The sequence below is a fragment of the Theropithecus gelada genome, chromosome X (assembly GCF_003255815.1).
Source record: "Theropithecus gelada isolate Dixy chromosome X, Tgel_1.0, whole genome shotgun sequence".
In the NCBI taxonomy this organism is placed as follows: domain Eukaryota; kingdom Metazoa; phylum Chordata; class Mammalia; order Primates; family Cercopithecidae; genus Theropithecus; species Theropithecus gelada.
This window is the reverse complement of record NC_037689.1, coordinates 83,414,922-83,440,258: the sequence shown is the minus strand read 5'-3', so window position 1 is coordinate 83,440,258 and position 25,337 is coordinate 83,414,922. Positions and strand designations below refer to the sequence as shown.

The 25,337-nt window shown below is 35.7% G+C and overlaps 1 protein-coding gene across 2 annotated transcripts in view; it reads right to left on the bottom strand.

Annotated features, from left to right (window-relative positions):
• Nucleotides 1–25,337, bottom strand: part of TEX11 (testis expressed 11) — a 330,215-nt gene that overhangs the window by 102,683 nt on the left and 202,195 nt on the right. For both annotated transcript variants that reach the window (XM_025372487.1, XM_025372486.1), the window contains one exon: nt 18,936–19,073. In XM_025372487.1, coding sequence (XP_025228272.1) covers nt 18,936–19,073 — 138 coding nt within the window. The remainder of the gene's footprint in view (nt 1–18,935; nt 19,074–25,337) is intronic.

The following is a 25,337-nucleotide window of genomic DNA, read 5'->3' as shown; positions in this document are numbered from 1 at the left end:
CATCTTACGTCATTAGGGTTTTGCAAATTAAAACAGCAATGAGATACCACCACACATCTATTAGAGTAACTAAAATTCAAAACACTTTAACAACATATAATGCTGGCAAGGATGCGGTGCAACAGGAACTCTCATTCATCACTGGTGGGAATGAAAAATGGTATAGCCAACTTGGAAGACAGTTTGGCAGTTTCCCACAAAACTAAACATACTCTTGCCATACAATCCAGCAGTTGCACCTTTGGTATTTATTCAAATGTGTCAAAACTTTATGTCTACACAAAAATCTACATAAAGATATTTATAGTAGCTTTATTCATAACTGCCAAAATTTGGAAGCAACCAAGATGTTCTTCCATAGGCGAGTGTATAAACTAATATATCCAGATAGTGGAATATTATTCAGCACTAAAAAAATGACCTACAAACCCATAAAAGGACATGAAGGAATCTTAAATGCATATTGCTAAGTGAAAGAAACCTATTTGAAAAGGCTACATACTGCGCGATTCCAATTATGTGACATTCTGGAAAAGGCAAAACTATGGAGACAGTAAAAAGATCAGTGGTTGACACTAGTTCAGTGAGAGGGAGGAAGGGATGAATAGGTGAACCACCGGAGGTTGAACTACTCTGTATGGTATTATAATGGTAGACACGTTTTTATACATTCATCAAACCACATATGATGTACAACACAAAGACTAAACTATAATGTAAAATATGGACTTTAGTTAAAAATAACATATCGATATTGGCTTATCAATTGTAACATATATAGCACACTAGTGCGAGATGTTAACGACAGGGGAAACTGAGTATGTGAAGAATGGTGAGGGAGTATATGAAAACTCTCTCTGTTTCCTACTCAATTTTTCTGTAAACCTAAAACTGCTGTAACAAGTAAAGTCTATTATTTAGAAACATTGATCCCAAAGAAGGCAAGTGAGGAGAGAAAAAGAAACAGGATAGAAACGACAAATAGAAGCCAGGCATGGTGGTTCATGCCTGTAATCCCAATAGTTTGGGAGGCTCAGGCGGGCGGATCCGCTGAGATCAGGAGTTTGAGACCAGCCTGGCCAACATGGTGAAACCCCATCTCTACTAAAAATATAAAAATTAGCTGGGTGTGGTGGCACACATCTGTGATCCCAGATACTTGGGAGGCTGAGGCATGAGAATCACTTGAACATGGGAGGTGGAGGTTGCAGTGAGCAGAGATTGTACCACTGCACTCCAGCCTGGGCATAGAGTGAGATTCTGTCTCAAAAAAAAAAAAAAAAAAAAAGAAAAAAGAAAAAAGAAATAGAAAAAAGAAACAACAAATAGAAAGCATGAAGTTATAGATTTAAACTCAAATATACCAATATTGTATTAAATGTATAAACACAAAATGCCCTAGTTAAAAAACAAAAATGGTCAGACTGGATTAAAACTATGTAACTACATGTTCTTTAGAAGTGGCACACCTAAAATATAAATATATCAAAAGTTCAAAGTAAAGGGATTAGAGAAGATCTATCTGGAAAATATTAACCAAAGTGTGGATATATTAATATCAGACAAAAATGACTTTAAGGCAGAAAATAATACTAGATATAAAAATCACTTCATAACAATAAAACTTCAACAAACAAATATATTACAGTACCAATTTTGTATGTATAAATAGTATGGCCTAAAATATATAAAGCAAAAATGATAAAATTAAACAAATAGATCAATTCAAACCATAAAGGGACATTCCAGCACCTCATCTCAGTAAGTGATAGAGTAAGCACACAAAATACGAGTTTGGATACAGAAGATTCAAACAAAATGAACAAACAATCTAAATTTATACATGTATGTATACAGGTGGTCTCTGTCTTATGATTTTTTGACTTTACCACGGGTTTTTCAGGATGTAACCACATCGTAAGTCTGGGAGCTCCTCACAGCTAGTGATGGGGTTATGGTTTCTACTAAATGTATATTGCCTTTACATCATTATAAAATCAAAATATCATTAAGTCAAACCATCATAAGTTGTAGATGCCTGCCATTTTGCCAGCATTAACTGCATTTTCACCTTACGATAAATTTATTAGGATATAACTCCACTGTAAGTCAAGGAACATTTGTACATATATGTACATACACAGTGCCTAAAAACTGCAGAAAACACATTCTTTTCAAGCACACACAGAGTATTTACAAAAACTGACCATTTACCTAACCATTAAGCAAATCTCAACTTATTTCAGTCTAAAATCAATTACAATGTTATAATTAAGCTAGAAATCAATTACTAAATAAGTTACTTAAAAAATGCCAAGAAAATCCCCATAGGTTTCAAAATTCAGAAATAACATTTTTACATCATTCATGAGTCAAAGAAAAAATCACAAGGGAAATTGGAAAACATTTTGAATTGTATAATAATAAAAATATTACATGTATTAGTGTTCTCCAGAGAACACGAATTTTTCATTTTCCATTAAGTCTCTGTGTTGGTATCTCCACATTAGATGAAGTGGCCACCTCTCCTAGGCTTCATGAACTTTCCTTGTACAGGAAAAGACCCCCACCAATCAGCACAGTCAGAGATTCTAGGGGCCTCTCAAAGCTTCATGCTAGTCCAGCCTGCTTGCTTTGTTCTTTTCAGCCCCTAGGCATGTAAGGTATGCCTGGTCACATCAGTGCACTGGGACAAGTTATACTGAAGCCGGTTCCATGGGTGATTCCCAGCAAAGTTGGATGGTTAGACACTTTGTCCAACTCTTTCTCTCCCCCAGGGAGAAGCTGAGAGCTGGAGATTTTTGTCTACTTGCTCTGCGCTGAACTTAGGAGAGGGAGGTCTATGGTGACTGCCAGCTAAAATCTCCACCTCTGGCCAGGCACGGTGGCTCACGCCTGTAATCCCAGCACTTTGGGCGGCCAAGGTGGGTGGATCACTTGAGGTCAGGAGTTTGAGAACAGCCTGGCCAATATGGTGAAATCCCGTCTCTACTACTACTAATAATAAAAAATTAGCTGGGTATGGTGGTGCATGCCTGTAGTCCTGGCTATTCAGGAGGCTGAGGCAAGAGAATCGCTTGACCCCAGGAGGTGAAGGTTGCAGTGAGCCGAGATTGTGCCACTGCCCTCCAGCCTAGGTGACAGAGCAAGACTCTGTTTCAAAAAAAGAAAAAAAAAAATCTCCATCTCTGCTCTCACTTGCCTCCAAATGGTTAGATAATGCCAGGTCCTGTCACCACTTTGGGATAGGCAAGTCAGAGGCCAGTCATTTTGGTAGCCCATGGAAAAGTAATGGTGTTAGATGCCTGGACCAACTCTTTCCCTCCTGACAAAGAAGCAGACCAGCTGTGGTTTTTGTGTGTTCACTCTGTAATGAGCTGGGGGGTAGGAACTATGGTATTTACCAGCCCGAGCCACTGTCTTAGTTCTCCCCAGCCGGCTATACTATGCTAAACCTGTCAGAGCTTCAAGACTAGCAAGATAGATGCCAGATCTTGGGGTAACCCCAGAGAAGTTGGGGCATTGAATACTCTTCCTCTCCCCAGATCAATTCTTTCTCTCCACAGAGGGAAGCTGAGAGCTGGAATTTTTAATCTGCTCACTCTGTGCTGCCTAGGGCAGAGAAGCATGATGTTGACCAGTCCAAGCTGCTATATCTATTTTCCTCCAGGTGGCTAGACTGTGCCAGGCCTGTGAGAGCTCCAACACTGGCAGGACAGAAGCCAGTCCTCTGGTGAGTCCCCTCAGAAAAGTTGGAGTTCTGTACACATGAACCAATTTTCTCTCTCCCATGGTTGAAGTTGGGAGCTAAAGGATCTATTTCTGATCATATGTTGTGCCCAGGAGTAGGGATTCTAGTAAGAGGGTTTCCTGAATCTCCATGCAGGCTTTGGTGAGTCTGGTTTTACATTTACCCAGAGAGCAGGAGTCTTTTGATCAGTTTCTGGATTTCTCATAAAGAGAATTTGTCCATGAATTATTGCTGAATCAGTATGCTTGTTGAGGGAAGGGGCATTCAGGGCTTCCTACTACTCCATCTTACTGGCATCACTCTCCAGATAGCTTTACATTTTAGGGAAGAAATGACTCAAGTCTTACAAACTTTTCTAGAGAACAGAGAAAGGAATGCTCTGCAACTTTTTAATAAAATTGGCATGACCTTCATATAAAAATCAAATAAGGACAGACATGAAAAATAAAAATTAGAGACCAATTTCACTCACAAAGAGAAATGCAAATATCCTAAACAAAATATTTACAAACCAAACCAAGTAAAGTAGGAAAAGAATAACATCATGACTGAGTTTTCTCCAGGATTGAAAGGTTGGCTTAAACCAAAAACTGGCCGAGCGCAGTGGCTCACACCTGTAATTCCAGCACTTTGGGAGGCTAAGACAGGCGGAACGCCTGAGGTCAGGAGTTTGAGACCAGTCTGGCCAAAATGGTGAAACCCCATCTCTACTAAAAACACAAAAATTTGCTGGGCATGGTGGTGCGTGCTTGTAGTCCTGGCTATTCATGAGGCTGAGGCAGGAGAATCGCTTCAACCCGGGAGGCAGAGGTTGCAGTGAGCTGAGATTGTGCCACTGCACTCCAGCCAGATTGACAGAGCAAATCTCAGAAAAAAAAAAAAAATCAATAAATAACTCCATCAATATAATTCAACACATTAGCGACATAAAGGAGAAAAAAAAATCATATGATCATCCCAACAAAACAAAACATAAAACCTCTTAACAAATGAGCCATAGATGAGGGCTTCCCAAATCTGATGTATGTTATCTGTACTGGGTTGAATATTGTCCCCTCCAAAATTCGTGCCCATCATAGAGCCTCAGAATGCAACCTAATTTAGAAATTAGGTCTTTGTAGATATAGTCAAGTTAAGATGAGGTCATAATGGATAAGATGAACTTTAATCCAATGACTGGTGTCCTTATAAGAAGAGGGAAATTTGGACACAGACACAGATAGTTGAACACCATATGAAGACAGAAGACAGTAATAACACCATGCAATGACAGAGGCAGAAATTGGAGTGATGAACCTACAAGTTAAGGATTACTGGCAAACATTAGAGTCTAGGAAGAATCCTCTGCTAAAGTCTTCAGAGAGAGCATAGCTTTATCGACACCTTGATTTTGGACTTCCAGCCTCCAGAACTATAAGTGTATACATTTCTGTTGTTTTAAGCCATCCAATTTGTAGTACTTTGTTATAGCATCCCTAGGGAACTAATACCGTATCTATACAACAACAACACAAAAAAAACCCTAAAGCAAACATCATACTTAATGGCAATTTATGGTAGCTTTACCTTTTAAATCTGAAACACCACTTTAATTCAACATAGTAGTTGAATTATTAGACAAAATAAGACAAGAAATATATAAAGCATATTGAAAAAGAAGAAACATAATTGTCAACTTATATAATTGGATATGCAGACAACCCAGAAGAATTTATAAGCAAATTATTACAATTATTAAGAGACTTTAGCAAAGGTAGCTGTGTGTGTATATATATATATATGCCATATGAGCATATATATATGGCATATATATACATATGGCGCATATATATATGGCATATATATATATATATATATATATATATATATGCGCCTCTGAGACAGGCTCCGCACTAAGGAGAAACTGCTGAGAGTACAATAAAAAACTGAACAAGACAGTGACAACAAAGATGAAAGAAAAGGTATAGATCAGTGTTGTCCAATAGAGTTCTGTGATGGTGGAAATGTTCTATATTTGTGCTATTCAATAGAATGGTCATTAGTCACACATGGCTATTTAGCACTTGAAATGTGGCTACTGCCATTGAAGAAATAAATTTTTATAACTTTATTTAATTTTAATTAATTTAAATTTAAATGTACATAGCCACACATGCCTCATTGCTATCACACTGGACAGTGTGGGTGTACACCAAAAGACAGGGAGAAGCAGAGCCAGGAAATCTCAGAAAAAAAGTTGCCTTATTTTTAAACACTAACAAACCAAACCAAACCGAAAACAAGAAAGGGAGCTCTGTGAAGTAGTAACACTTTCTAAATGTCTACCTTTTTATAAGTTAAGGAAAACTAATTTCACATCAAAATGAGAAACAGTAAAGCTTTAAGGTAAATACTCTAAAAAGTTGTAAAAAAAAAAAAAAAAGGCAGCAGCAGCAAAGTATCCCCACAGAAAATGAAAGCATGTCACAAAAATGTGCTTTAAAAAAAGGTCAAAATCATAACTGACTATTTCAAAATGAGCTAAACACATTTAAAAATGATACAAGATATGAAAGATCAACATAAATAAGAATTAGAGGCGGGGCATGGTGACTCACACCTGCAATCCCAGCACTTTGGGAGACTGAGGAGGGCGAATCACCTGAGGTCAGGAGCTCTGCCTGGCCAGCCTGGCCAACGTGGTGAAACCTCATCTCTACAAAAATACAAAAATTAGCCAGGCATGATGGTGGGTGCCTGTAATCCCAGCTACTCGGGAGGCTGAGGGAGGAGAATTGCTTGAACCTGGGAGGCGGAGGTTGCAGTGAGCCGAGATAGCACCACTGCACTCCAGCCTGGGCAACAGAGCGAGACTCAGTCTCAAACAAACAAACAAACAAACAAACAAAACCATAGTAATAATTAGAAAAACTCAGAAATGAGGTGGTAGAGCTAAGGAAAATATTAGAAGTAAAAGAAGTAATTTCAGAAATGAAGACTAACAAGAAGAAAGTCAAAAGTAAATAAATACAGCCAATAATGCCAAAAGAGACTAAAAGTCAAAAAGAAGAAAAAATTTGAAGTTAAGAAGGAATGAAGATAATGTATATTTTACCACAGTAAAAGATAAACACTAAAAAATCAAGATACCCAAAGTGATCTACAGATTCAATGTAATCCCTGTGACAATTCCAAGGGCATTTTTTTTTCATAAATACAAAAACCCATCCTAAAATTCATATGAAGTTTCAAGGGATCCTGATTTCAAGACTTAGCTATGAAGATATAGTAATCAAAACAGTATAGTACTGAGATAAGGACTGACATATAGACCAATGGAATGTAATAGAGAGCCCAGAAATAAACCCTCACATATATGGTGAAATGGTTTTTGACAAGGGTTCCCAAACTATTCAATGGGAAAAGGACAGTCTTTTCAACAAATGGTGCTGGGAAACCAGGATATCCACATGCAAAAGAAAGAAATTGGATCTTTACCTTATATCACACATAAAAATTAACTCAACATGGATTAACGGTGTAAACATAAGAGCTAAAACTACACAAGTCTTAGAAGAAAACACATGCGAAAATCTTCATGACATCGGATTTGGAAATGATTTGGATATGACACCCAAAGCACAGTCGGCAAAAGAAAAATCAGATAAATGGGCCTCATCAAAAATTTTTAAAAATCTACTGCTCTTCAAAAGACACTAAGAAAAAGACAACCCACAGAATGTGAAAACATATTTGCTAGTCATATTTTGGTAAGGGGTTAATATCTGAAATATATAAATAATTCCTACAACTCAACCACTATAAAATACAAACCCCAATTAAAAATGGGCAAAGGACTTCAATAGGCATTTCTCCAAAGAAGATACACAAATGGCCAATAAGCACATGAAAATATGTTCAACATCACTGGTCATTAGGGAAATGCAAATCAAAAACACAATAAGCAAACACTTCAAACCCATGAGGATGGCTTTTGTCAAAAAACCTAAAAATAGTAAGTGTTGACCAGGATGTGGAGAAATTGGAATACTTGTGTATTACTGGTGGGAATGTAAAATGGTACAACCATTGTGGAAAAAAGTATGATGATTGTTCAAAATGTTAAACATAGAATTACCATATGATCCAAAGATTATATTATTAGGTAAATACTAAAAAAAACCCTGAAAGCAGGAACTCAAAAAGATACTTGTAATATCTATGTTCATAGAAGTATTTACTCATAATAGCCAAAATGTCAAAGCAACCCAAGTGTCCAATGAATAGATGAATGGATAAACAAAATGTGGTACAGTTATGTGTCACTTAACAACAAGGGTACATTCTGAGAAATGTTCCATTAGGCAATTTCATCTTTGTGCGAACACCGTAGTGTACTTACACAAACTTAGATGGTATAGCCTACTATACACGACTATATGGTATAGCCCATTGCTCCTAGGCTACAAATCTCTACAGCATGTGACTGTACTGAATACTGTAGGCAATTTTAATGGTAAGTATTTGTATATCCAAACATATCTAAACCTAGAAAAAGTACAGTACATATAGAGTATAAAAGATAAAAAATGGTACACCTGTATAGGGTACTTACATGAATGGAGCTTGTAGGACTGGAAGTTGCTCTGGGTAAGTTAGTGAGTGGTGAGTGAATGTGAAGGCCTAGGATATTACTGTATACTACTATAGACTTTATAAACACTGTATACTTAGGCTATGCTCAATTTATAAAATGATATTTTTCTTTCTTCAATAATGTAGTTTACTGTAACTTTATTTATTTATTTATTTATTTATTTATTTATTTATTTTAATTATACTTTATGTTCTAGGGTATGTGCACAACGTGCAGGTTTGATACATATGTATACATGTGCCATGTTCGTGTGCTGCACCCATTAACTCGTCATTTACATTAACTTTATAAACTTTTTAACATTTAAAAAACTTTTTGAGTATTTTGTAATAACACCGAGCTTAAAATACAAACATTGTGCAGTTATACAAAAATATTTCCTTTTTATATCCTTATTCTATAAGATTTTTGATTTTTAACATTTTAAAATCTTTTTTGACTTTTCAAACTTTTTTGTTAAAAACTAAGACATGAGCAAACACATTAGTCTAGACCTACACAGGGTCAGGATCATCAGTATCACTGTCTTCTACCTCCACATCTTGTCCCACTGGAAAGTCCTCAGGGGCAATAACATGCATGGAACTGTCACTTACTATGATAATGCCTTCTTCTGGAATACTTCCTGAAGGACCTGTCTGAGGCTGTTTTATGGTTAATTTTGTTTTATGTGCTCTAAAATAGCAATAAAAGGTTGGGCGTGGTGGCTCACACCTGTAATCCCAACACTTTGGGAGGCCAAGATGGGAGGATCACCTGAGGTCAGGAGTTCAAGACCAGCCTGGCCAACATGGTGAAATCTCGTCTCTACTAAAAATACAAAAAGTATCCGGGTGTGGTGGTACACGCCTGCGATCCCAGCTACTTGGGAGGCTGAAGCAGGAGAATCACTTGAACTCAGGAGGTGAAGGTTGCAGTGAGCTGAGATTGTACCACTGAGACTCCGTTTCAAAAAATAAAAGAAAATAAAACAAAATAGCAATAAAATATAGTATAGCAAGTACTAGGTGATAGGAATTTTTCATCTCCATTATAATCTTATGGGACTACTGTTGTATATGTGTTCCATCATTGACTAAAATGTTATATGGCACGTGACTGTATATACATACAATGAAATATTATTCAACCTTAAAAAAGAAGGAAATCCTGACACATGTTGCAACATGGATGAACCTTGAGGACAATTTGCTAAGCCAGACACAAAAGAACAAATACTACATGATCCAATTTATATTAAGTACTTACAATAGTCAAGATCATAGAGACAGAACATAGAATGGTAGTTTCCAGGGACTAGGGGGAGGGGAAATGGGGAATTTTTATTTAAAGGGTATAGTGTTTCAGTTTTGCAAGATAAAAAGAGTTCTGAAGACAGATGGTGGTGGTGGTTTTACAACAATGTGCCTGTACTTAATGCCACTGAACTGTATACTTAAAATGGTTAACTGTAAATCACTTTCAGTGGTAAATTTTATGTTATATATATATATTTTACCACAATTGAAAAAAATCAATTGAATTTCTATATGTTAGCAATGAAAAACTGGAAATTGAAATTAATAGACCAAGATCATTTGCAATATCATCAAAAACATAAATTCTTTAGGATAAAGTTAACAAAATATATACAAGATTTTTGTGCTTGAAAACTACAAAATATTGATGAGAGAAATTAAAGAAGACCTAAATAAGTAGAGATCTACACTGTATTAATGGATTGGAATACTTATTAATACTGTTAAGATGTTAACTGTCTCCAAATTGATCTTTAAATTCAATGCAATCTCAATCGAAATTCCAGCAGGCATTTTTGTAGAAGTTGACAAGCTAATTTTAACATTTAAATGAAAATGTAGATAATCTAGAATAGTCAAAATGATTCCAAAAAGGAACAAAGGATTTACACAGCTTAAGTTTTCTACTTACTATAAAACTACAATGATCAAGAGAATGAGGTATTAGCATAAGAATAGATATCTAGAACCAATGAAATATAATACAGTCCAGAAACAGATCCAAACACTTATGACCAATTGATTTTTGACAAAAGTGCCAAGGCAATTCAATGGAGAGAGGATAGTCTTTCAATACTGGCGCTTGAACAACATGATGTCTACATGGAAAAAAAAATGAAACGATCTATTTCTCACACACACACACACACACACACACACTTACTTTATTCAAGATAGATCACAGACCTAAACACAAAAGCTAAAAGTATAAAATTTTTAGAAGGAAGCATAGAAGAATTATTTTGCCATTTTGATGTAAGCAGAGATTTCTTAACTAAGACACAATAAGACATAAACCATAAAAGAAAAATATAATAAATTTGATTTCATTAAATGAAAACCCATAACATATCTAGTAGAACAGTTAAAACTTAAAAGATTGGAAATGCCATATGTTGACAAGGATGTGGATGAACTGGCATTCTCATTCATTGCTGGTATGCTGGTAGGTATGTATAAAGGTACAGCTGCTTTGGAAAACAGCTTGACAGTTTCTTATAAACTTAAAAATACACTTATCATATGATCCAGCAATTTCATTTCTAGAAACTTTGGTTTCTCCAAAGAGAAACCAAAACAAACACCCACACAAAGACCTGTACTTCAATGTTCATAGTAGCTTTATTCATAATAGCCTCAAACGAAAACAACAAAAATACCCATTAGCAGATGAACAGATAAACAAATTGTGGTATATCCACACAATGGACTACTACTCAGCAATTAAAAAAAAAAAAAAAAACTATTGATATATTCAACAACAAGGGTGATTCTCTAAAATTCTAAACTTGAGTGAAAGAAGCCAGATTTTAAAAACAGGTGAAGTACATACCATATAATTCCATTTATATGAAACTCTACGAAAGATAAATCTAACCTATAGTTTTGGAAAGCATGCCAGTCATTGCCTGGGGCTGGAAGTGGAGGTGAGGATCGACTGGGAAGGAACACAAGGAAATCTCTTGGGATAATGGAAGTCTTCTATATCTAGACCATGGTAGTGGGTAAATTTGGGGTATAAATTAGTCAAAATCATCGAACTATACCTAAAATGAATGCATTTTTGTATGTAAATTATATTTTTATAAATTCATTTTAAAATAAATTAGTAATGCCTTGTAAGGGTTCCTTTAGTTTTAAAATTCAGTGATTAATGAGCCTAGTCCCCCACAAAATCCTCTTTGACTATAATAAATTTTATCAGGTTATACTGATATTTTAGAAAAATGTGGGCAGAAGATACCTCAAAGTTCTCGTAGTCAAAAAATTCTTCTGATGCTTGAATCTCCTCTATAACATTTATACCAAGTCACTCAGTCTTTACTTAAATATATTCAAGAAGAGAGAATTCACTCTATTTTAAGAAAATCCATTTCAGTGTTTTGGTATGTCAAATCATTAGAAAGGGTTTCCTTATGATAATCCAAAATCTCACTCTTTGTAGGTCTCAACCAAGGAAACACTCATGAAATAAATTTAATTTCTTTACTCCCTGACAGTCATTCAAACATTAGAAAAAAGCTATCATGTTCTCCTAAATCTTCCATTTCCCAAGTTTAACATCCACACTTCCTTTAACTGTTCTTCAAATAAGATGGTGTTTAGTGCTCTCACCATCCTGAGTGCCTTCCTCTTGGCACACTTGGGTTTGTCAATATCCTCCTTCATAAGTGGTGCCCCTCAATCCAATACAATACAGATGCTCCTCAACTCATGATGGGGTTACATCCTGATAAACCCATAGTAAACTGAAAATATCCTAAGTAGGAAGTGCATTTTCAACTTATGATGGATTTATCCAGACATAACCCCATGGTAACTTGAGGAGCTTATTGAATGAGTATTGCTTTCATACTATCATAAGATTGATAAATCCTAAATCAAACCCTTGTAAGTCAAGAGCTGTCTATACAGTTGTTCCCTAGTATCTGTAGAGGATTGGTTCCAGGACACCCTCAGATATCACAGCCTGCAGATGCTCAAGTTCCTTATAGTAGTTGCATATAACCTACACACATCCTTTTGTATACTTTAAATAATCTCTAGATTACTTACACTTAATACAATGTAAATGTTCTGTAAATAGTTGTTACACTGTATTGTTTTATATTTGCATTATTTTCTATGTTGTATTGCTATTTTTTAAATTTTTTTTTTCTGAATATTTTCAGTCTGTGTTTGATTGAATCTGTACTTCAGATATATTCTAACCAGAGCAGAATAGAGGGTAATTGCCACTTTTTCTCCTTCTATACATTAAATCTCTATTGATTCAACCTAATTTGAGTAAACCCTCTTAGTATTTTTGGCTTATGCAGTGCTTATAGTCAATCAAATGTACAAGTGATTCACATATGCTGCTGTTAAAGCCGTATTTTATCTATTTTGTTCTTGTACAATTGGTTTTGGGGATCCAATTAGAGGATGTTTTGTTGTTTCCTGTTTGTCTTGGTCTTGCTAGAATAGGCTCATCATTTTAACCTATTAAGGTCCCTTAAGATCTGACTCTATCTTCTAACAAATCAGTTACTCTTTTCAGCTTCACATCATATGTACATTCAATCAATATTCACAAATGTCCTCATCTATATAATCCTATTCTAAGTTCATCTGGTATATACCACACAATGATGAGTGATTGAACAGTATTTTATTGTTTTCTAATTATTTTATATATGTAAATATTGTTTCTGCATTAATATTTTAGGCTCACTTACAGAATAGATCATGTCTTCTACTTATTCTATAGTGCTTGGCACAGATTAGACATTCAATATTTGTTGACTTGAAATCTCAATTAGGGTATTTTTACAGTACAGCTGTATCAAATGAGTCACAGCTGACCTTCATCTGATGTTTCTTTAGTGCTTTTTTTTTTTTTTTTTTTTTTTTACATCCATATAGGTGCATTTGTGGGAAAGGTACATCTACCTAAGAATTACAAAACAAAACTCAGAATCAGTCAAGCACAAGCTGATGAAGTACAGAGGCCACAGTGCCATCTAGTGAATATCACTAGTTTATGTCTGCTGGTCCCAAGCTCATTTTTGGTCCTATAATAGAAGGGCATGATTTTTCGAACTTTATATGGTAAAGAGAAACAATATATAATCAGCACATGAGACGTAACTGTCTTCACTTTAGGTCACATATTCTATGAATAGTCTCATCTTTGTGGCTGTTGTAAGTCTTATGGCCATTCTGTGGTTTGAGAGTGTGGTTCAGTTTTATCAAACTATAGTAGTACTAATGACATTCATGTACCTAAACTGCAGTTGCAAGCTGAGGATGAGACTTCTGTACTGAGCTAAAGAGTACCCAATTGTGCATTCCCATTAACTTACACAGATTATCACCAAAACAAGTCATTATCCATCTGTCAACTAACATTAAGGTTTTATTATGGTTTGCAGCAAAATCCCAAGGTGTGATAAATTGCTTCTGTATTTAGAACCCAAGTTCATTTCCCTCATCCTTAATCCATTCAAGCCTATGACTTGCACAAACCAAACATTTTTAAATCCTCAAAAATAATATAGCAAAATCATGCTACTGGGCTTAAGGCACTACAAACACCTCAAAGGCAGAGTCGATACCTATGAAACGACATTGTTCAATATTGTCTCATGCAAAGTACTGAAGATATCTGAATGGATAATAGCAATTTAAAAATTTGTATTTATACAATTTAGAAAACAAACCAAAGAAATGATCTATAATTAGCACTGTTATCTCAAAAAGATTTTGCCAAGTGTGTGAGCTAATGAATCTGTAACCTAATCTACTAAAAGTTCAGAGGAATCTATTTCCCAACTCCTTTGGCCTGCCTGCCCAAATTAACTTCTGACCTATGATTCAATATTTCATTTTAAATCAAAATAAAATGTGTTCTCCTCACCCTCAAAAGAGAAAAGAGCTGAGCTGGAGAAAGTTATAGTGGGATGATTTTTAATAATACAATCCCATTCAGTTCTGATAATCAAAGAGCACTCACAGATCTTAATCACTATTAATTTCCAATTATGCATAGTAGCAAGGACAGAAATAGCATGAGGAAATGGAATTCCTTTATCAGAGGAAGTTGATTGACAGGTATTTATTGAGTCTCTATAACTATTTTTAATGTAATGAGCATCTACTATGCATTAGGCACTATGCTGGGTACAAGGGCAAATAAAGATAAGATATGGTCTCTATCCTCAAGGAGGTGACTGACAGTCCAATAGATGACTAAGACAGGTATAGAAATAACTAAAATATAATGCAGAAAGTAAGTATCTGGGGATAAACAGAACTGTTACAAAGTCTTGGAGGAAAGGCAAGACAAGGAAATTTCCTCAGGAAGCTAAGAATGTCATTAAGAGTTAGGCTTTGAAAAAGGGAATTTTAAGCTAGGCTTTGAAAAGGGAATTTTTAGGTATGCAGGAAAGAGGTAATTTGCAATCAAGAAGCATGAAAAAAGATACTGAGGTAGAAAACATAGATCATGGCTAAGAAGCAGCAAGTACTCCAGTTGAGGACAAACATAGTATACAAGGAAATAAAACAGAAACAGTTTCCATGAAAGTAGGTTGTTATAAACCCAGGAAGCCCCTTGGATTATGTCTCCTGACATGAGTCTACTTCCCTTTGACTTTCTGCTATGTTTTGATCCAGCACAAAAGCCCTCACCAGAAGCCAAGCAAATGCCGGCACCATGGCCCTTGAACTTCCCAGCCTGCAGAATCATGAGCTTAAATAAACCTATTTTCTTTATAAATTACTCAGTCTTAGGTATTCTATTATACCAACACGAAACAGACTAAGACACCACTACTTCCCTGATCACATCTCCTAATTGCCCTAATGTTCCCTCGGCTCTAGCCACAGTGGTCTCTTTGCCATTCTTTAAATACCCTAGGGCCTTTGCAGTTGTTATTCCCTCCATCTGGAATGCTCTTTTTCCTCAGGTCTCTACTTAAAAACAATCTTCTCAGTGAGGACTTCCCTGACCACTCTATCTAAAATTTCAACCATTCACCCTCCTCCAAAACATTTAATGTCACCCTTTCCTGCTTAGTTTTCTCCTTAGCACTTATCAATATTTAATATACCAGGAGTCAACAAACTATAGCCTTTGGGCAAAATCTGGCCCACCATATTTTTTGTACAGTTCATAAGTTAAGAACAATTTTACATTTTAAGTGACTGAAATAAATCAAAAGAATCATATTTTATGACACATGAAAATTACATGAAATTCAAATTTCAGTATTCCAAAATATAGTTTTATTGGAACACAGCCATACCAATTTGATTACATACTGTCTATGGCTACTTTCAAGGCACAACAACAGAGGTGATTAGTTTCAACACAGACTGTATGGCCTGCAAAACCTGAAATATTTACTGTGGTTCTTTACAGAAAGTTTGTTGACCCCTATAATATAACATAATACTTATTTATCTTTTTATTGTTTGCCTCTCCCAGTGAAAAATAATGGGGACAGCAGTATTTGTCCATGTGGATAAAGGTTTTTATATATTTTATTCATTACTATATCCCCAGTGCCTACAACAGTACTTAACACATAGGAGACAATAAATAAATATTTTTTAATGAATGAACACTAAAAAATATAGACAGTACTTTTGGATTAGAAAGTTTGGCAACAAAAAGAAGGATACAGAACTGAAGTTTGAGGAGGATTACAAAGTTGAAGGAAGATTTTTGGATAAAGAAGACTTCAAGGTAATTATATTAACAGGAGAAAGAAACAGTAGGCCGGGCGCGGTGGCTCACGCCTGTAATCCCAGCACTTTGAGAGACCGAGGCGGGCAGGTCATGAGGTCAGGAGTTCGAGACCAGACTGGCCAACATGGTGAAACCCTGTCTCTACTAAAAATACAAAAAATTAGCCAGGCATGGTGGCCCATGCCTGTAATCCCAGCTACTTGGGAGGCTGAGACAGGAGAATCACTTGAGCTCGGGAGGTGGAGGTTGCAGTGAGCTGTGATAGCACCATTGCACGCCAGCCTAGGCAACAAGAGTGAGACTCCGTCTCAAAAAATAAATAAATAAATAAATAAATAAATAAATAAAAGAAAACAAAAGAAACAGTAGAGAATGATAGAGAATTATTAAACAGCTAGGGTTGGGATCTGTAGATTAAGGTCCCCAGACAAAGTTACTTCTTTCTCGTAGGTAAGAGAAAAGAAAGGATGGGTGAAGAGGTGAGAAACTGATGAAGTTCATGTCAGTGGCTACAAGCTCAGCAAATCACACAATAAGGTCTTTTGCTGCAACAAAGGAGAAAGCATGGGTGCTTAAGGCAGAAAAAGATGTTTTGGAATTACCACTGTGGGGAATGTGATTAAAAACTCAACAAGAGTCAGTATTGACTACCTAGCTGGAAAAACATGAAATTTTAGCAGATCCAATAAACATGGTTTCATAAATTTTCCCAACAAAGCTCAAGCAGCTCAAAGGAAGGAGTGAAGAAAGACAATGAAAGTTAACAAAGGTCAGACACTGGTGAGGTGGGATTATTAAAATATGATGGACTGTGTATTTTTTTCATCTTTCTGTCTGTCCTAGTGCATAAGAGGATATTCATTGCATATGGAGGGTATCCAATCAATGTCTGCTAAATTCAAGACAAGAAGGATGAAATGGAGAAATATACTGACAGTAATCAACAAAGTTACCTTGAACATATTCAAAATATCCTTTGGCTTCACCACTAATCTGGCCATAAATGATACAGTTACATATTGAGTACACATCATTAAAATACGCCTGGTTTACTGTTCTCCTATTCTTCCTAACCTCACTATTAATACCACTTGAATTTCCAGTTATAAACTCAGTCCTATACTAGGCTCTAGGACCAAACTTGACATTAGAAGAGATGTAAGTAGCATTGCTTCAAGTCTCAGAAAACTGTATCTAGTCAACTTGTATTCCTCTTCTGGTCACTGCTTCCCTGTTTGGCTCTATGCAGGGGCTATGCTCTTAAAAACAGTCTCATATCCTGGTCCTTTTAGGTTTGGAGATCTGCTTTGCTCTTTCTAGTATGTCTGCACACACTCCCAATCCTCAAAGATTTGTGTACTGTCTCAGAGTCCAAATCTCTGTGATTGAAACCCTGTTCCCTGCTGTTATATTTACGTGATGTCAACCACCTGTGTGCTTGACTTAGAGAATATTTCCAACATTTAGATTTCTCTCATTGCCATGCTCTGCCTATCTGCCCATTAGGATACCATGATGTCAGCTGCTTGGGTGAGTTGAAGGCAACTATACCTTGTTCGTCTCTGTAACCTCAGAGCCTAGCACAATGTCTGGTACTGTGTTCTTTCTTTCTTTCCTGACTGGCTGATTAGATATCCTCCCTTGGCCTGTAAATGCACCCATTCCCCAACTAGCATGTCTACATCCAGATATAGGTCCTTCCCAAGCTGCCTGGCTCACTGTGTCATAAATCATGGAAGTTATAAAAGCTCTGTGATTGCCTTCTTTATTGGTCTTTAAGTAAACAGTAGGCAACTACCTTTCTGAAACAGTGCTGTCCTGTGCAGAATTAGGTAACAAAATCTACATGATCATCTTCCTTTTAGATCTTAAACTGTAGGTAACTATTTTCTGAAACAGTTAAATGCTAGCCTGTGCAACACTATGATGAATTAAGCAACATTTCAAGTTCTCTTCCAGGGCTGTGAATTTATAACATATAAACTAAATAGCAAATATTTTCTTGAAAGAAAATCTAAAGTATTTAACTCAGATAAACAACCCTTCAAAAATAAACCTTCAAAGAAAATATCTGGAATCATTACCCTTAATCAACTAGGTGAACAAAGGTTAGACCTGTCATTTAAAACTTGAAAGGCAACAAAAACCTTTATATTTCATTTGGGTCCACACTTGTCTTTCCAGCTCTTTGTCCTTCCAAGAGCCAATACCCCTCATTATGTGTATACCATATGATACCCAAAGGAAGAAATGTCCTAATTGCTTTGGAAAGTATTTACTTTCTATCTTTAAACAAGCTTTTATCTTCTTTACCTTCTAGAATTTTGTCCTGATAAGAAATCAGTTAAAGAACATTTTCTAGGGTGGTTGGAAAGGCAAGAGATAACCTAGAAAGTGAAAGAATGGCCACTTCATCCAAGTATTTGGTCTCAATGAATGCTTGACAAAAATGTGTACTTCAAAATTTAGTTTGCTGCAAAGGACAATATTACAGATGGTTAGTAGCAGATAACTTTGTTCAGGAGTTCCAATGGTATATTACCTTTCAGAATAGGGTGTGAAAAATAAAGGGTAAGTAATAGAATTAATAGTATTCCAAAGTCTCTCTTTCTTTGGGAAGTTTCACTCAATGCTTTCAGTATGAAAATCAAGAAAATGTCAATTTGACCTTGTTCTATTTGAGGGAACTCTCAAACATCCTAAACTAACAGCCAAGAAGTCACAGTAGGGCATTTATCTCTCTGCCACTGCACATAAGAACATTTGCTACCTCTGAAAATAGATAAATCAAAGGACCTTATCAAGTTGTTGCAAATTCAGGTAACAGCAAGCCATGTTCCTCTGCAGCTTGGCGAAGTCCAGATCCATTTCATCAGGTGAATAAAACCTCAGAGAATAATAGTACCATTGTAGAGCATCAGCGTAATTTTGTACCTAAAGTTTAAAAAGAAACAACAAAATCACAGCGACGTTGCTACCCTACCTTTCCCAAGTCACCTCTAGAAACAAATAAAACAAACCTGCACGTTATGCACATGTACCCTACAACTTAAAGTATAATAATAATAAATTAAAAAAAAAAAAAAGAAAGAAAAGAAAAAAAAAAAAAAAAAAAGATGCTGTTGGTTTCTTTTTTAGGCAACCAAAACACAATATCCTTTATACTGGGTTCTAAGTGCATTTTATTATCAGTCTTTGTCAACATAAGTTTTAGATAAAGTGGCAATCAATATTCTTTCTTCTTCCTACACATTAGAAATTTCACGCATAGGATGAAGACTCTAAGAGTGTAGTGAACCACCCCAGAAAACTTAAAATATATTTTAAAAGTTATTAAAACAACAACGATAAAAATTTTGAAAGAGAACACCCATAATTCACCGTGTTGATGTAGCTATTTTCATTTATCTATGTTCAATTTTAACTTTATTCTTTTGTATATTTACCTAGTTGTAATCATAGCTTATATAGAATTTCATGTACTATTCTTTCCATTTAATTTTGTTTTGTACATATTAATCTATGTTGCTATGTAGTCTTCACAGTAATCAATTTTAAGAGATACATAACATTTAATCAAATATATAATGATTTTCTTAATGTTAGCTAGTTAGTGAATTTGCAGGGTTTTTACTATTGTAATTGATTCTGCTGTATTTTTATACAAAAGTACTTTTTTCTCTTGAGTAACTTTAAAATTTTCAATGGTAAGAAGCTAGCTAGGGAAAATCTGATAGAAATAACCTGGATAATTATTTCTTAATCTAAGAAAACTGAGACTGCTTATAAACCAAGGTAAGGTAAATGACTCCCTCGTACCCTATCAAGAAGCTTCATATTTTCCAATTAAGAATAGGAGCCATTAGGACCTTCAAAGAATAAAACATCCTCTTCAACTAGAAATAATTGTCCTGAATAGGTAAAACACTGCCTTTGACTATTACATTAGTCATAGTAGATTAGAAACATGTCATATTAGAAATAGTCAATTAGAACTAAGACTACATTCCTTTCCAGTGTTGGAAGTGGATGTTTTAAGAAAATTATTCAGCAAGACTGGAAAATGAGAGGAAAGAAAAATAATCAATAGAAGAATGGGAATTCTGAAGTAGTTCTTCACCTATTAAGTAAAAAAATAAAGGCTTTCTAAAAGAAAATACGAGTATCATTCTCTCTTGCAGTGCCTAACCATAAGGCCTAGGTCTCTACATGCTCTTATAAGGGATTCTCTTTCCTTCTCTTGGGTCTAATTCTTTGTTTCTCAAACTTTGTTCCCTTTTTTCTCTTCACATCTTTCTCCTATAAAACCTACCATAACATTTTTTGGAAAACAGTTTTATTGAGGTACAATTGACATACAAAACGCTATGCATATTTAAACTGTACAATTATATATATATATATATATATATATATATATATATATATATATATATAGCTAAAACCATCAACACAGTCAAGGGAGTGAACACATCCATCACAACCAAGTTTTCTTTGTAATCCCTCAATCCAGCTCATTCTGGTCTTTCATCCCCCAAGCAATTATGGATATGCTTTCTGTAACTATTAATTTTTATTTTATAGGCTTTTGTAGAATTCAATCATCTAATATGTAATAATACTTTTTTGCCTGGCTCCTTTCACTCAGCAAAACAGTTTCTAGATTTATCCCCATTATTGTATCTATCAATAGTTCATTCCTTTTCATTGCTGAGTAGTATTTCATTGAAGGATATACCAGTTTGTTTATCCACTCATTTGTTGATGGACATTTGGCTGTTTCCAGTTTTTAACTATTACAAATAAAGCTGCTATCAGCTTTTACATGCAAGTTTTTGTATGGATAAATAATTCCTTTTCTCTTGAGTACATACATAGGATTGAAATGGCTGGATCACATGGTAGGGGCAAATTTAACATTTTAGAAAACTGCCAAACTATTTTCCAAACTGTTTGTACTACCTTATATTTCCACCATGAAGTTACAGTTCCTCAATATCTTCATCAGCATTTGGTATGGTTAATCTTTTCCATTTGGTTTTTCTAAGAATGATGTATTGGTATCTCCTTGGGGTTTTCATTTGCATTTCCCTAATGACTCATAAGTCATCTTTCTTTGTGTGTGCTCATTGTCATGCACATATCCCTCTTTGGTGAAATGTCTGTTCATATCCTTTGCTAATTTTTGAGTTGTTTTTCTTCATGTGTTGAGTTTAGAGAGTTCGTTTGAGCTATTAGCCCATTATTGTACACATGGTATGAAAATTTTTCCCCCAGTCTGTAGCTTTTTTCATCCATTAAACGGGATCTCTTTTTTTTTTTTTTTAAAGTATAATTTTCGCTTTATTTTCTTCAGAGGATAGCTTTTTTTCAGTCCTTAAGGACTCAGCTCCATATGTAGGCTTTGGTGGAGGTTGGTGGGCAGCACCCACAGGTCTACATCAGGGTTGGGGTGTTTGGTTCTTACGGGCTTCACAAGATTGATTCTGGACTACCTTGCTGCAAATGGTGCAACTCATGGAGTAATGTAGCTTCACAAACAGCTTGGGAAGCACATAGACATCAAAGACACTGGCTTCAGATATTTCCCTGATAGTTGTGGCCTCTACTATGTTCTGTTGTTTTCTTTGTTTTTAGTTTTTGAGACAGGATCTTGCTCTGTGACCCAGGCTGGAGTGAAGTGGCATGATCACAGCTCACTGCAGGCTTAAACTCTTGGGCTCAAAGGATCCTCCTGCCTCAGCCTCCTGAGTAGCTGGGACTACAGGTGCATGCTACCACACCAGGCTAAATTTTTTATTTTTGTAGAGATGGTGTTCCTCTATATTGCCCAAGCTGGTCCCAAACTCCTAGGCTCGAGCAATCCTCCCGCCTCAGCCTCTCAAAGCACTGGGATTACACGCATGAGCCACCACACTTGGCTTTCTACTATATTTTGAATGATAAACTTCCTAACAGCCTTGTCTTTAGTCACATATCAGGTGCAGTTCATGCAGGGAATAGGCTGCACATGGCCATAGACCCTTCTGGCACAACTGCTGTGCCTTCTTTCTTTGTCAATCTTGGAGGTGAGGACCTGAGAGTGAACAGGACCTTTCACAGAGCAAAAGCTTTTAATTTTCATGAAATCCAGTTTATTAATTTTTCCTTTTATGCATCATGTTTTAAAATTTTATTTACTTATTTTTTAAAAAACCAGGTCTCTCTGTGTTGTCCAGGCTGGCTTCAAACTGCTGGGCTCAAGCAATCCTTCACCTTAGCCTCCCAAGTAGCTGGGACTATAGGAATGTGCCACTGCACCCTACTTGCATCATGTTTTTGAATTAAGTCTAGTAATTCTTTGCCTAGCCTAGATCCTGAAGATTTTCTCCTATGTATTTTTATAAAAGTTTTATAGGTGCACATTTTACATCTAATTTTGTAAGGTATTTAATTTTTGTATACAGTGTGAAGTTAAGATCAAGGGTTTTTTTTTTCTATGGATGTCCAATTTCTCCAGCACCATTAGTTGAAAACACCATCTTTTTCCATTGAATTACTTTTGTGCTTTCTCAAAAATCAGTTGAGCATATTTGTGTGGGATTATTTTTTGGTTTTCCATTCTGTTCCATTGATCTATGGTTCTGTCTCTCTAATGATACCACACAGTCTAGATCACTGTAGCTATATTAAAAGTGTTGAAATTGAATAGGGTAATTCTTTCTGTTCTATTGTCTCTCAGGACTGTTTTGACTATTTTCTTTTTATAATTTTTATTTTAGGTTTAGGGGTACATGTGAAGGTTTGTTACATAGGTAAACACATGTCACAGGGGTTTGTTGTACATATTATTACATCACCCAGGTATTAAGCCCAGTACCCAATAGTTATCTTTTCTGCTCCTCTCCCTCCTCCCATCCTCCACCCTCAAGTAGACACCAGTGTCTGTTGTTTCCTTCTTTGTGTTCATAAGTTCTTATCATTTAGCTCCCACTTATAAGTGAAAATATGCATTATTTGGCTTTCTGATCCTGTGCTAGTTTTCTCAGGACGATAGCTACCAGCTCCATCGTTGTTCCCGCAAAAGACATGATCTTTTCTTTTTTATGGCTGCATAATATTCTGTGGTGTATATGTACCACATTTTCTTTATTCAGTCTGTCACTGATGGGCATTTAGGCTGAGTCCATGTCTTTGCTATCGTGAATAGTGCTGCAACGAACATTTGCATGTATGTGTCTTTATGATAGAATGCTTTATATTCCTCTGGGTATATATCCAGTAATGGGATTGCTGGGTCGAATGGCAGTTCTGCTTTTAGTTATTTGAGAAATAGCCATACTGCTTTCCACAATGGTTGAACTAATTTACACTCCCACCAACAGTGTATAAGTGTTCCCTTTTCTCTACAACCTTGCCAGCATCTATTATTTTTTGACTTTTTAATAATATGTCTTGGCTATTTTCATTCCATTGTTTTATATATAAATTTTAGAATAATCTTGTCTCTCTATATTTTTCTGATGTTTTTGTTTATAACCAATTCATATCTTTATATTTAAAGTACATTTCTTTTAAGCAGTACATAAACTTGGGTCTTGCTCTTTTATCTAGTTTGACAATCTCTGCCTTTTCACTGGGGTCTTGAGGTAATTTTCACTTAATGTGGTTTTTAAAAAATATGCTTAGATGTAAATCTATCATCTTGCTATTTGTCTTCTATTTGTGCCACCGTTTTTGATCACTCCTTCCTTTTTCTGCCTTATTTTAGATTATTTGAATACTTTTATGATTTGATTTTATCTTATTTAAAAAAAACTCTTTGTTTTGCTATTTTAATGGTTGTTTTAGGGTACATAGTATATATGTTTAACTTATCATCATCTATCTTCAAGTGATGTTACACCACCTCACTTATGGTATACTTCCATTTCTCTCTTCTTGGCCTATATGTTCTAGTCATGCATCTTACTTTTACAGGTTATAAACTGTAGAATACAATGTTATTACTTTTGTTTAAGCAATAAACTATCTTTTAAAGAGATTGTAATAATAAGAAAAAATCTTATCTATTACTCATATAGTACCATTTCTGGTATTCTTTATTCATTTGTATATTCATATTTCCATCTGGTGTAAGTTTTCTTCTGCTCAGAGGACTTCCTTGTAATGTAGACCTTTGAGTGATTAGTTATTTCAGCTTTTAAATGTCTGGAAGATTATTTTGCTTTCATTTTTTAAAAACATATTTTTATTATGGTAAAAAACACATAACATAAAATTGACTAATCTGCAACCAATCTCCAGAACTTTTTCATCTAGTAAAACTGAAACTCTATACTCATTAAACAACTCCACATTTTCCCCTCCTCCTAGCCCCTGGAAACCTTCCTTCCTTCCTTCCTTCCTTCCTTCCTTCCTTCCTTCCTTCCTTCCTTCCTTCCTTCCCTCCCTCCCTCCCTCCCTCCTTCCTTCCTTCCTTCCTTCCTTCTTTCCTTCACAGAGTCTCGCTCTGTTGCCCAGGCTGCAGTGCAGTGGTATAATCTTGGCTCATTGCAACATGGGCCTCCTGGGTTCAAGTGATTCTCCTGCCTCAGCCTCCTGAGTAGCTGGGACTATATGTGTGCACCACCACACCCAGCTAATTTTTGTATTTTTAGTAGAGACGGGGTTTTACCATGTTGGCCAGGCTGGTCTCGAACTCCCGACTTCAAGTGATCCACCCACCTTGGCCTCCCAAAGTGCTGGGATTATAGGTGTGAGCCACCGCGTCCAGCCCATTCTACTTTCTTTCTCCACAGATTTGAACTCTAGGTACCTCATGTAAGTGGAACCATACAGTATTGCTTTTTGTGACAGGCTTACGTCACTTAGCATAATGTCCTCAAGGCTCATCCATGTTATAGCATGTATCAGAAGTCCTTGCTTTTTAAGGCTAAGTAATATTCCATTGTTTGAGTGTACCACATTTTATTTATTCACTTATTTGTTGATGGAACTTCGGTTGCTTTCACCCTTTGGCTGCTATAAACACGGGTGTGCAAATATCTTGCTTTTAATTCTTTTGGATATATAAGCAAAAGTGAAAATGCTGCATCATATGGTACTAACATTTTTAATTGTCTGAGGAGCTGCCATACTGTTTTCCATAGTGGCTACACTATTTCACATTTGTACCAACTACTTTCATTTTAAACAATATTTGTGCTGGATACAGAA